At 33.2% G+C, this 13,117-nt stretch overlaps 1 protein-coding gene across 3 annotated transcripts; it reads left to right on the top strand.

The window, feature by feature from the left end:
* Positions 1-548: 548 nt before the first annotated feature.
* Positions 549-4,340, top strand: LOC113712697 (uncharacterized). Of its 3 annotated transcripts, none has more exons than XM_072055439.1 (2): positions 549-920; positions 3,079-3,566. In XM_072055439.1, the coding sequence occupies exons 1-2, from the start codon at positions 668-670 to the stop codon at positions 3,189-3,191; spliced, it is 366 nt and encodes a 121-aa protein (XP_071911540.1). In that variant the 5' UTR covers positions 549-667; the 3' UTR covers positions 3,192-3,566. The 3 variants fall into 3 exon arrangements, with proteins under 3 accessions (XP_071911540.1, XP_071911556.1, XP_071911502.1); XM_072055455.1 differs by lacking the exon at positions 3,079-3,566 and adding an exon at positions 3,832-4,340 and having other exon boundaries at positions 550-1,013; XM_072055401.1 differs by having other exon boundaries at positions 552-1,013.
* The last annotated feature ends 8,777 nt before the right edge of the window (positions 4,341-13,117 follow it).

Here is a 13,117-nt window from a genome sequence, read left to right as displayed (position 1 = left end):
GATCCACTCATCCATTTAACTAAAACTATATATTTTTTTATCCTAAGCTAAGAGAAAAAATGAGATCATGTATATAAAAAAATGTCTTCATAATAAAAATTTGAAAATAAAATTTTTTTATCAATGTTTATATGTTCCTTATATATCTTTCTAAACTTTATAATTAATATTTTTAAAAATATTTTCTTAGTAGAGGGGGGTGAGACCTAAAAGGAGGGGACAAAAAAAGGAATTTGACTCTCGGATTTCTAATTTCTAGGGTTTCAACAATAATTAATATCTAAAAGCACTTTAATATACATTTTACGTATAGAAACTAAAGTTAAATTTCATAATAATTTGAGGGCACTAGAGCATTTTGTCCAAATTACTGTTCTAGTGACCTACTGATCCAGTAATCCATCCATCTAGCTTCTTTGCCACGCTCTTTGTTGGGTCGAGTTTAATAATTATGATTTTTTGTGAAATAATCATAAATATATAACAAATTTGAGGAGGTAAATGCAATTTAGCTGAACTCGATTCAGTGCTTTTATTTGCTGTATTTCCAATTCCTGTCCTAAAAGGCCAAAAATACTTTTCAGTAATTGCTACAGAAAGAAATCCCGTTAGGAGCAAAAATAGCCTATAGACTGTTCATTGAAGTCCTTCACTGTTGAAACTAGTGATGGAGTTCAACTTCAGGCAAAAATCTTCAGTCCAAGAGAAAAAAGAGGAAGAAGAAGATGAGGAGGAGGAAGATGAAGAGCAAGAAGATGATGAAAGAGCTAAGGGAAATGATGAATTGGTGGTTATTTTAGTGCATCCGTACTCCATATTGGGTGGTTGTCAAGGCTTTCTAGGGGGGATTGCAAGTGGGCTGGCAAGAAAAGGCTATAAAGCAGTGACCTTTGACATGAGAGGAGTTGGAAGATCTACAGGCAAGTCTTCTCTCACTGGATTTAAAGAAATTAATGATATGGTTGCTGTCTGCAGATGGGCTTCTCAGAATCTTTCCATGGGTTCTTCTGCAGGTAGTCTTTATTCGCTTTTTTTTTTTTTGCACATTTTGTGTTTTAATTTCAGGGATTTGTACGCTTAGCAGTTGCTGGTTTGTTAGTTTTAATTTCAAGGCAGTTGTGACTAGATTTAAAATTGTTCAGTTTTTGACTTTTGAGTGAAGTTGGTGGTGATTAGATTTAAAGTTATTGAGTTTGAGCTTGTAGTTTGAATTTATATAGGGATATAACCATTTAGGAGAAGTTTGTCCATTTCTTGATTTATCTTTGTGCAGGATTTTACTGGCATTAGATAGTAGTGTTGTAGTGTTTGCACCTTTATTAGCAAACAAGATATTTGCTTTTAGATTTTGATACGAAAATTTATGTTGGTAGTGTTTAAAGAGTTTCCCTCCTAGTTGACTCATTTTGTCCATGTGTGAAGAACTTTCTTCTTAGATTCTTGATTGGTTCTGTGTTTGTTGAGATTTAATGCCAATTAAAGAATCGCGTTTCCTTTTGAACTTGATTTTAGTCTAAAGCCACAGTCATTAAGGTGTCTTTGTTAAGGAAGAAAATGCTCCATATTGGGTTCTGAAGCTTTGTAGACATGTTAATAAAGAGCAGTGGACTGCTCCTCTGAATTCCATTTGGTTTCTGAGTTATTTAGTGAGGTTCTTCCATAAGCTACTTCTTGGTTTTCTTGGGGGTTGTCTTTCAGGGTATGGTCCTGTTGGGTTTTATTTGTTTGTTTTTGCATCTTAGAGGGTGAAGGATGAATTTTCATGAAAATGGCATTTATCTGTGCTCCAGATCAACTCTTTGCAGGGTAGGTAATCTATTGCATATATTATTTAGGGCCACTGGATAGTTTAATGTCTTTTGTTGCTTAATGACTTAATTTCTAAGTCCAAGTTTTTCTTTTTAAAGAAAAGAAGCTATTCTCAGTCCAATTTAATGATCATCCTTGTGCTTTTCCACATGCCATCACTTGTACAGATGTTCAGCTTAGCATATGATTTTTTGGGAAAACCATTTTAGAAAAGTATGACACAGTACCATTATGTTCTGATTCTTTTGAACTCATGTGACAGGGAACTAGCCTTTATAGATAACAAAGATCAACTCCAAATTTAGCGCGTGCACATTTGGCTGGACTTATTTTAAGAAAGATAATTTAGAACTTCCTTAGCCAATAGCAAACTACTCTGCATTGCATTCAAAGCAGCATGAGCTTTTCTCCCTTCAAAATCCTTTGCCATGCATATGGTAGAAATGATTCTTATTACTGCATGAGGTCAGCTGTTGGGTTTTATGAACATAAAAGTTTGTCTGGATGACTCTGATTTCTGTTCCTAGAATGATTCTGCTATTTGTGTGCTCTTTTCATGGTAAGATATTTTGTTTAAGCAAAGTGGTTATCATGTGCAAATCTTGTTTTATGCATTTAGTGGCTGCTGATTTTTGTAGCTTTGTGCATGTCCAAAGAAGTCTGTGATTGTCAGTTTTATGAAAGTTTGATACAAATGTTTGTGAGCATGAGGTTCCTCTATTATATAGCTTTCATCTGGCATACAAAATAAGCAGTTCCCATTATGGTTCATTTCATATAGGTAAAACTGTTTGGATCCCATGTTGTATGATAGTGCTTGGACAAAAGAAACGAGTAGCATCATGCTTGAGCAAAAGAAATAAATGACATTATTATTATTCTTTTTGTGGCAGTAAACGAAATCATTTTGCCCAGTGATAAAACTCAAATTTGTGATATAAGTTTGTATGCCTCAAATGATAAATTTGTGTTTAAACAAAGAAATAATAAGTAGGTTTACCACCTGTATGCACAGTGAAAGGAAACTAACTTCAAAATTTTTTAAGAGCTTAATGTGCATTGGTAATAGCAAATGTTATTAGTTAACGGAATATTGATGTTACTCATTTTTCTTATTTTGTGTAAACTTGATAAAAGTTTCTAGCTACAATACTTTTTGGTGGTGATCAAATAATTCAATATTTTTTTATGCTGATCGAATATTTTGGTCTTATGTTGGTGGTTTACAGAAATGCATGTTCACATTGTCACAAATATTTCCTGGCACAGGTACACCTATTGCAGGTTCTGCTGTTGATAAGGTTGAGCAAGTAGTGGGGTTATGTGAGCATAGGATATCCCTTTGGTTTTATGGCATCTATCCTCTTTGGACGACATCATAAAGCTATCCTAAAATCACCAAAACCAAAACTTTTTATAATGGGAACACAGGATGGGTTTATCAGTGTTAAGCAATTAAAGAACAAGCTTAGTTCAGCTGTAGGTCGTGTCGAATCTCATCTTATCGAAGGTGTAAGCCACTTCTAGATGGAAGGCCCTGCTTATGATGCTGAAATGGTGAATTTGATCCTAAAATTCATTGCATCATTGTAAATACACTAGGTAGACAAATTCTGACTTTATTTTGTTTGTATTTTTTTATTCCCAGTATGACAGGATTATTTACAATGTAGTTCGAGATTTGTCTGTTGACCCTGATATAACTTCCGGATTATGTCGATAGCTTTAAGTAGCTCCCGATGACTTTACTTCGTTCAGTCCTGTTCAGTTTCGTTATTCCAAACACACAAAGACAAATGCTTTGTTCAGTTTCTGACGGATAAAATGAGAGAGAGGCACCAGGAGTGCCATACTCTATGAGTTATCCAAGTTTCTGCATCAGCAAAGTGAAATAACAAGATCTCAAATGACATGACTCATTAGTGATAAAACTTCTGGTAACAGATACAAGAATATGGGTAAATGGACTATCCTGTGTTTAAATGTTATGGCTAAGCCTTTGTTTTCTTGGAATTGGCACAGGCTTCTTAAATTGAAGATTCATTGCTGGTTGCCTAGTTTAAATGGAGGTTACACAGTCGATTGTGCCAGAAGTAAGCTTGTTCAAACTTATTCTAAAGTACCCTGGTTTAAAGTTGTCTGGGGTAAACATAAAGCCTTGCTTTTAGGGAACGTTTATCTGAACATATACAGGTTAGTATTCTGGGAAATAGAGGTCGGTCCCTTGTGTAAGAAAAAATGTGTTGCTCTCCACCTGAAACTCACTCGTCTTATTTTCTTCTCTGCTGTCCTTTTGCTGCTTATGTTTGGGAGTTATTGCTGTTCAACTTCAAAGGGTAACTTTTGCAGCCAGAGTGTTGAAGGCATCTCAGGAGGCTTTCAACCTTCGTGCAGAGTTAAATCTTCCTAGTTCTTGTATAGAATACTGGCTCTGAAGCCTCTTGATGATTTTGTAAGCAGTAGCTGCTTAGCTATGAATTAGCTGTTTTATGAATTAGCTATGAATAGCACGATTAATCATTAACACCTAACTGAAATAGCACTATCAAACATTAACACCCAAAAAATTTGGAAAAAAAATTGAACACCCAAAAAAAAAAAAAGAAAAAAAATTGACTAAAACTGAAAATAAAATCATGAAATCAGATGAAGGAGAACAATTAATTAATAAAAAATTGAAAAATTTTAACTCAAATGACATCAAACGAAACATCCACATAAGCAAAAGGAATACACAAAGACATCACTATAGTATATAGAAACCATTAAAAGAAATTACATCTTAGAAATTTAGTACCTTAGAACACTATGTCATGGAAAATATATAAACGGACAAAGCACACGCGAAATATTACTAGTCTTATATAAGTACAAACATATATGAATGATCGATCTAGATTTAGCTATCTATATATATATCCATCACTTTCGAAACAAAACAAAGTACAATTGTGAATCCTTCTTGAATGACCAGAGCTGCACTGGTGTTTCTGATTTCAATCCATTCCTCTTCACAACCTCATTCCACCCACTCACCAACACGTACACTTCAGAGTTCCCCATATACCACTTTTTGAACTTGATTCCTGATTGAGCAAGTGATGGCTCAATTAAGAGGGCGTTAATTTCTTGCTGTTTGTTATCAATGTTGAATCTCCTCCTCTCTTCTTCTGTCAAGAACCCGTGATTCAGAACCTGTTTTGCCGGAATCGACAATCTTTGAAGCCCAGTGTTCACGTCTGAAGAAGACAATTTCTTTTCAATCACCAAAACAGGGTCCCCTGTTGCCCCCAGTTCCTCTATGTACTTCTTCAACTCCAGTGGAAGTTGTTCCCGCTGGTTCTGTTCTGACGGAAGAGAACAAATATCGCCTGTTTTCTGCTTCGTCACTCGATCAGGAATATCGATCATTACAACTAGTTTCTTCTTAAAAGTAATCTTCATCTTGCTTTGCCCAGTAGATTCCTGTGTGGCCGCTGATTTTTCGTTCAACAATGGTTCTTGATCGAGAAGCTGATGATCATCGAGAATGGGCAAACAGATTTTGGTACCTCTTGCCAATTGAACCGTTCTTTTACCTCTATTCTCCCAATTTTTCCCTGTTTTTTCAGTCAATGTGCGAAATCCCGAAAGATCATCAGCGGAACCTTTCCTGGTTCTGCGTAGATTATTGTGATTCTGGGAACTGATCCCAGTGGGTCTTGCCAAAAGAACTTCCTTTTTACCCTTATTCACAGTGGATTTCTTGAAAGGTACTGTTTTTTCAATCACGGGACAAGATATCTGCTCATCCTGGGCAGAATCGAACTTTGATCTTTGAGGATACTTCCTCTTTCGAGGGCGTCTGCGGAAATTCAGAACCGCCATTCTTGATCTTCCCTTCCACCAACTTAGATGCTAGAACTACGATTTCTTCCTATTAATGATTACCTAAAACTAACAATGAAAAGAAATAATTGAAGAAAACCTAAAACGGAACTGGAATGATGAAGCCCAGTGATCAGAAATCTCTGTCTCTCGTCTTCTTCTCAAGAACAACTGCTGCTGATGTTGAAAAGAAAACTAGGTTTAAGGATCCCTACGAAGAAATTCTGCGGCAATGTGAGGATTCAGAATTTATACAGCTATTTGTGTTGGATAGTCTAAGTTGGTATCTGAATCCTATTAGGACTCAGGTGGGGCATATTACCGTTATGTTAGTTTGTGGGAGTAATAGTTTTGGAAGTTTCCTTATTTGCTTTCTGGTTCTGGGATTTTAGTTTTTGTCGGTGGAAAGTCAAAATGGTTTCTGGGTTTTCGGATTTATTACTAAAAATGGATTTAGATTGACCCTTGAGGATTAATGTTTTCTATTTCTGAATAATTAGAAGAGAATGAAAATTTGCAAGAACATACCTTTTTCTGTATTTATGTTGAAATTGTTTAAGTAATAGTACTTGATGTTCACTGCCTAAAGGTAATTTGTTGCCTGTATTAATATTTTGAGAACTATATTTAGAAAATGTAACCATTTTTCATTCCATTTTCTCCAAGAGCAAATTTAAAACTGAAACCCGGAAACCTCTTAACATTATGGGATAATTTAAAAAACCTCCCTTGAGGTTTGTGACAATATGATTTGATACCCCTAAATTTTGAAAAATCTCACATATTTCCCTTGTTTTTCAACTCTTTATGACTTTATCAACCCATTTCAAAGGATATGATTTAAAAACTCATTTTGGAAGTGATAAAACATTTTTATTCCAAAAATATGCTTTTCTTGTAGACCTTTAGTTTTCTTAACAAGCCCTAAGTTAAATCCTTAAGAATTACAGTATATTAATGCGGTCAAAAGATCTTTTATAATTTGGAAGTCATTGGTCTGGACAAGAAATGCAAAAGAAAAATTTGTTATAATTAGAAAAAAAAATATTTTGCACCTTGAGAATACCTCGGACAAGTTTCTGAATATATTGTTTAAAATTATGGATGGATTGTAATACTAGAAGCCAATAGTAATTAAATAATATGAGCAAATTGTTTATTATGAAATGATTATTTTATCCACATCATCAAATTAGTATTTATTTATTGTGCTTTGAAGTATCCAACTAGCAATTAAGGATGACAGGGGGTCAGTTTTAGGACCTCTGTCATCAAATTACTCCCCCCTATCCCCATCCATGACCTAACCTCGGCATAGTCTCGCCCTGCTCCACTCTCCCCATGAGTGGCAGTTTCATTTTTTTTCCCCAAAGTCTCATTTTTTTTCCCCCAAAGTCTCCTGTCTCAATTTACTATCACTAATTCTAATAATACAGTTACTACTACTGCTGCTACCACTACGGGTTAGGATTCTCTCCATTTGTCTCTCCATTTAAATATATTTAAATTACTATATAACTTTACAAAATCATCCAATTGTGTCATTGTTTTTCTTTTAGTCTCTAGATTAACATAGTAAAAAATAATGTTGTTTTGAGAATATTTGTATATTCAATTTACGTGAAACATTTAAATAGTGAAAAATGAGTCAAAATTATAACAAAATTTATAGTGATTAACCAAATGGCAATATTTAGTCAATTTCATATAAAAATTTATGTATAATCTACACATTTGACAAAATATATTATGAACAATTCGGTTTTTGAAAATAATTTTAAATTAATTTTGTTAGGATGTAATGTAGATAAATAGCCCTAACTACTACTGCAATTACTGCCACCAACTGCCTATTGTGTAATCTCCCTTAATTTACTATCCGGAATAATTTCACAAAACTTCCCTAAAGTTTGCCTTAATATCACTTAGCATTTTCATGGTTTCAAAAATCTCTTTTACCTTCCCTTGATTGACATGTTCCCTAGCATTATCACCTCTTGTGCATTAAAAATTAATAGAAGAGGAGAGATAATAGTTTACTTTCATTTGTGCCCTTTTATTGTCAATTATATCAGCATTAGAGCAGCAATTAAGACCAAAATGTGGATAATAGGCAAAAGATAAATTGGGAAAGATGTAAATGCAATAAAGAGAAGTGGCAACAGATAAGTAATTTTACAACTATGCAATGAATAATGAAATAAAGAGACGTTGCAGTAGATAAATAGTTTTATAATCGTGTAATGTCTACTCCAAATCTAGGATTATAAAAGCGACAAGAGAACAAAATAAAAAGTACAAGTTTAGTGGCCAAAGGAGTAACCTAAAGAGGAAATTAGTAAAATATGTTGCATTTTACATTAGAAGGCACTCTTATACTTTACCAACATCATTTAGTACAAAGAATCGATATTATGGTTATAATAGAAGTATGACAATCAGGATTTGAGAAAGTGAAAGAAATCCACATAGGCTATATTCGCTTCTAATGTCCATTTAATGTGCTTCTGATGTATTGATAGGGTGTGAAATTGTCATTTAATTTATAATTATTTTTCCTGTTATTCTAGCCAAATATTGTATCAATTGATCGATTCTACTTATATTTGATATTTGGAGCCAATTGTAGGAAGGTGGAGCAAAAAGTAATAAAAGAGGTGATTTTTCAAGAGTTTCCCAATTCAAGGTGGAGTCCACATGGATTATTGGCGGAAGATTAGGAAATTACCATTTTTCTTAGATATTTTTATTTAGGAAACAATTGGCATTATTCTTGGAGTTTCCTTTTTCAATTAGAATTCTAGTCTCGGTTGACCAAGGAAGAAACCGAATTGGTAGTACTTATAGCCGGATCCCGCATGATGGATACTTAGAGGGGAGCCGCAGGGATCTTTCTCTTAGTCTTTTGTTTTCTCTAGTATTTCTCTTATCAAAGACTTATGCCGCTGTCTTTGGAAAAATGGTGTGAATTGTTTCAATTGGCCATGCGCAACTAAGTTTCTTTTCTAGTCAAGGGTTAATTTGAAAATGTGGTTCCAAACATCTATGAGATCAAATTATTTTACTTATTTCTTTTATTCATTGGTATTTGTACGTTTTCTAATTTAACTTCTTATGATTGTTTTGTTATTTGAATGTCAAGGGTCCGATATTCGAATTAACCTAATCATCTACTGTTAGATTAACCGATTAAATCCGTAATTGTTTGACTGGTTAGTACCAGTGGTGACTAGCGTGATTGGTCCCATATTAGGGAAACATATGATCTAATTTAAAAAAACCCTCGTAGCGTGTTTGCTGGTTAGGGTTGAGTTTTTCTAATTCTTAATGCAATTGAGAAATTAAATCCTATGGTCGTACCTGGGGTTATTTCTTGATTAGGAAAATAGTTAACTGTCATACCTTGACTATCGAAAAAGTAAGGCAAAGTTGGTTATTTATTGCGTGTATGACAACTGTAATCAATCTATTAATGAATAAATGAATTATCTTTGCATCGATTATCAGTTGAATGGACCGTGTCTGAAAAGTTACACCTTTGGCTAGAGTCGTATCTATTGTTGATTAATTCCTGTTTATTTTCCTAAGTTGCTTATATTTAGTTAATTAGTTATTTTTATATCTTTATAAAAATCCCCCATACTCTGGACTTGGGAAGAAACAAATTATACCAAGTTCTTGTGGATTCGACCCTACTCACCGCTATATACAAAAATTATATTTTTGTTGAGTAGGTTTTTATTATTGCACAGGCTTGACACCCGTCATGTATTATGTAATAGTAGGATTAGAAGTTCTGTGCTTTTTATTGCTGCAAAAAAAGTCACCATTATAAATAATAGTTTTGTTAATCATTGTTCTGATTTTTCTTTTTTACTTTCCAAATTCATTTCTTTTGGTGTGAATTTTAGTTAATCAATTAGAGGTTTCCAGTAGGATCCTATTGTCAATTTACCACCCAAGATGGAGACATCTTATCTTGTCAATCTGACAAAGGGATGTAAGGGAGATTTTTTAAACTACGAAGGGTGCTAAATAATATTAAGGCAAACTTTAGGAGAGATTTGTGAAATTATCCCTTACTACTATTATTGGAGGAATGGAACTTCCCCTACTGCCATACTATTTATTCAACTACTACAAATAATACTATTAGTATCATTAATAGCCTAGCTTTGCATGCTATACAAATGAATATAAATGCCGTATAAAACTTTTTAATTGCAATTGCAAATAACTAATTAAGAGTTCTATTTGAAGGAGGAGGGATGTGTTGGGTGATATAGGGAAAGGGAATATAAGTGAGAAGTTTCGGGTTTGAAACCTCCTAGTTACACTAAAAACAAAATAGAAATTAAGAGTTCTATTCTAATTAGAACTAAATTATAACTGGTATTTTGACTTGTGTACTCGCATGGTGCTTTTTTAATGCAAGCATGAGTAATTTAAGAAAAGATAAAACAACGTTTTTACAAATTTGTGAATATCTATGATAGAAAATTAATATATCTAAATGTTCAAGTACCATATTAATCTTTCAAAACTTCAATGCACACATTTTCTTAATATAGTATTACTAATTAAATATGCAAGGTATACAAAAAGATTGATAGATATTCCTTGTAATTAATTATTAGATATTTATGTGATTTAAAATGTAAAACTATATATTTGCGCTAAACTAAATTCTAAACATGCAAAAATATATTTTCTTCATGAAGGAATATTAACTTTCTAGCAACATTAATGAAATAATAATTAAAATAAAAATAATTAAAGTTAGTATATATGGATTAAAGAAATTAAAGTGAATTTATAAATACAGATATACTTTATTAGTAGAGACAGGAAAACCATAATAAAATTTAATTCAAAATTAGTAAAAAGAGACAGAAATTATTATAAAAATTAGTTAGAGAAGAATTGGATACAAAAATAGGTCAAACCCAACTATCCACATAATTTATTAATTCTTTTCAATTAGGCTTGTCATCTTTTATCTCATTTATTAAATGATACATGGGATGACGAGATGAGGTTATTCTCTCCCATCCCCCACCCTACTTAAAGCAAGGACTGAATAATGTCCCCTCTACCATTTCCAGAGGAAAAAAAATGTGAAGAACGCCCCCACCCCTGCCCCCGACCTATTACTCCCTTTGGCTGTACAGACACTCGCCTTCGGGGTTATTCCTAATCACAAGCTAATATGGTCCATTTATTCTAGGCCTTTAATCTAAAAAGGGTTTCAATATGGTCCTCCAAATTGAGCAAAATGTTAATAATGTGGCTTTTGGCTCCAATTCCATCCAAATTTTGGCTCTTGAGCAAGACGATTTCGGACCGGACCGGCCAGTTGGATCGGGAACCGGCTAGATGTCCGGTCCGAGTATTTCTAAAAATCCGTTTGTTTAAAACTCGGTCAAACCTGGTCAAAAGTCGGGTTGGACCGGAAGCCAATGAAACCGGTGAGAACTAGAGTTTTTCATTTTTTGCCCCTTTTCACTCCAACCTGGAACCCATCTTCCTCGTTTGACAAGTCGCTTAAAACTTGCATACCATCTTCCTCCTTTGAACAAGATCCCTTCATATCTAATCTTAAATGCATTTATTGAACAAGATCTAATCACACATGTATCAAAAAGGTGAAAAAGAAATAAAATAGTAAAAAAAAAAGAGTTCAAAAAGAGAGAAGTTTTAAAAAAATAAGATAAAATTTTTATATTTTGTGGGTTTGAGGAGAAAAGACTAGCACAATGAAATTTGGAATGGAAAACGAAAAAAGAAAAAAAAAAAAAAAAGAAAGAGCCGGCAGAAGAAGAAGTTGCAGGGGAAGAAAGAACAGAGGTAGGACAAGAATGGATGAAAGTGAAGGCAACGTGATTGCTCTAGGCTTAGAGTCAAAGAAGAAATATGAGAAATTTTCAGTTTGGGCTCAAAGTTTTTAACAAATTTATGTTTTGACCTCTAAAGTATCTCAAAATTGTTGACGTACTTAGAAATATTTTACAGATTATAGATAGTCCTAAATTTTAGTGTTTTATTTCAAATAAATCTCCAAAATTAATTCTAAACTATGAAATAAACATTAAATCATATGAACTATTTGTTGATTATTCTATGTTATTTGTATTTTCTTGTTAAATAAATTTGAAACATCAAAGATCTACTAATATACTTTACTTGATATTAACCTATGGTTAGACATTTTACATAATATTTTAATTTTAATTAAATTATATTAATGACATCATGCTGACATTATCCGATTTTTGACATCGATCAAATCCGGTTGAACCCATTGACCCCTGACCTCATGAGCTCTACCGAGTCTTTGTCTGGTCCGAGTTTCAAAATATAGGATTTTAGAGATGTGCCAAAACTATGCTTTGATTTGTTTTGTTCCTTTTTGATTTGTTAATTATTGTTTAGGTAGTGTTCATTACAATCTTGGTCTTTTTTTGTGATAAGTTTCAAAACTTTGTAATAAAGAGCGCGGATGGCTCCATAAAAACAATATAAAATTATAATTGATAATGTCTTGGGGTTAATTTTGTTATTTAAGTTGTTAAAGATTTTAGGTTATAGGTGTTTATGTCATTTCAACCAAAGGTGGATTTTCTAGAGCATTTTTTTAGAGTGCTGAAATGACTTACTTTCATTTTTCCCCCTTATGAAGGATGGCAACAATAGCAGCCACTTTTTTCATTTTCATGCTATTAAAACTTCATTTATGCAAATATATCATGGCCTCATTTGGTAGATCTTTTTTCTTTTTAATTTTAGTTTTTTTTAGCTAATTAGTTAAGGGAATGGGATTACCTGCTTTAAACATTAAGTACTAATACGCAGTTTTTTTGCAGAACTCCATTTGTAAAAACCGTAACTCTAACTTCGGTTAGAAAAGGTCAAGAGGTGAAACCCTGCTTGCACCGCTTGGTTGGGCTGGTTGAACCATCGATCGGGCTGCTAGGCGAGCTGGGTTATGCCTCCAATTTAGAGGGGTTAAAAAACTGCCCTGTTTTGTGAAAATTAGTTAGCCTAGATGGTTTGATTATTGGACCGTTGAACCGAAATAGTTTTCATTAAACCGGCCAATTTGTTGCTCAACTTTAATTAACCAAAAAAAAATTAAATTTGATCAACTAATTTCATTCAATGACATTCCAAACTTAAACCTTACCAATTACCCATGCATTATTATCTCTAATTAGTCAGGCAATAACAATTATTATCTTATTTCTACTCATTCTCTCTCTCTCTCTCTCTCTCTCTCTCTCTCTCTCATAATGATATGGAAACTCTTGTCTAACATTTATTCCATATAGTACGCTAATTATGGTAACTTTTTAGCGCATTTCATTTGTTTGTCATATCCTTCTATTTATTTTTATTCCAATCTTATAAACTACTTATCATATAATTTAGCAAAATTAAAAAT

Source organism: Coffea arabica, chromosome 1c (genome assembly GCF_036785885.1).
Source record: "Coffea arabica cultivar ET-39 chromosome 1c, Coffea Arabica ET-39 HiFi, whole genome shotgun sequence".
Classification (NCBI taxonomy): Eukaryota; Viridiplantae; Streptophyta; class Magnoliopsida; order Gentianales; family Rubiaceae; genus Coffea; species Coffea arabica.
The sequence above is the reverse complement of the archived record's forward strand: the minus strand, read 5'-3'. Positions and strand labels throughout refer to the sequence as shown.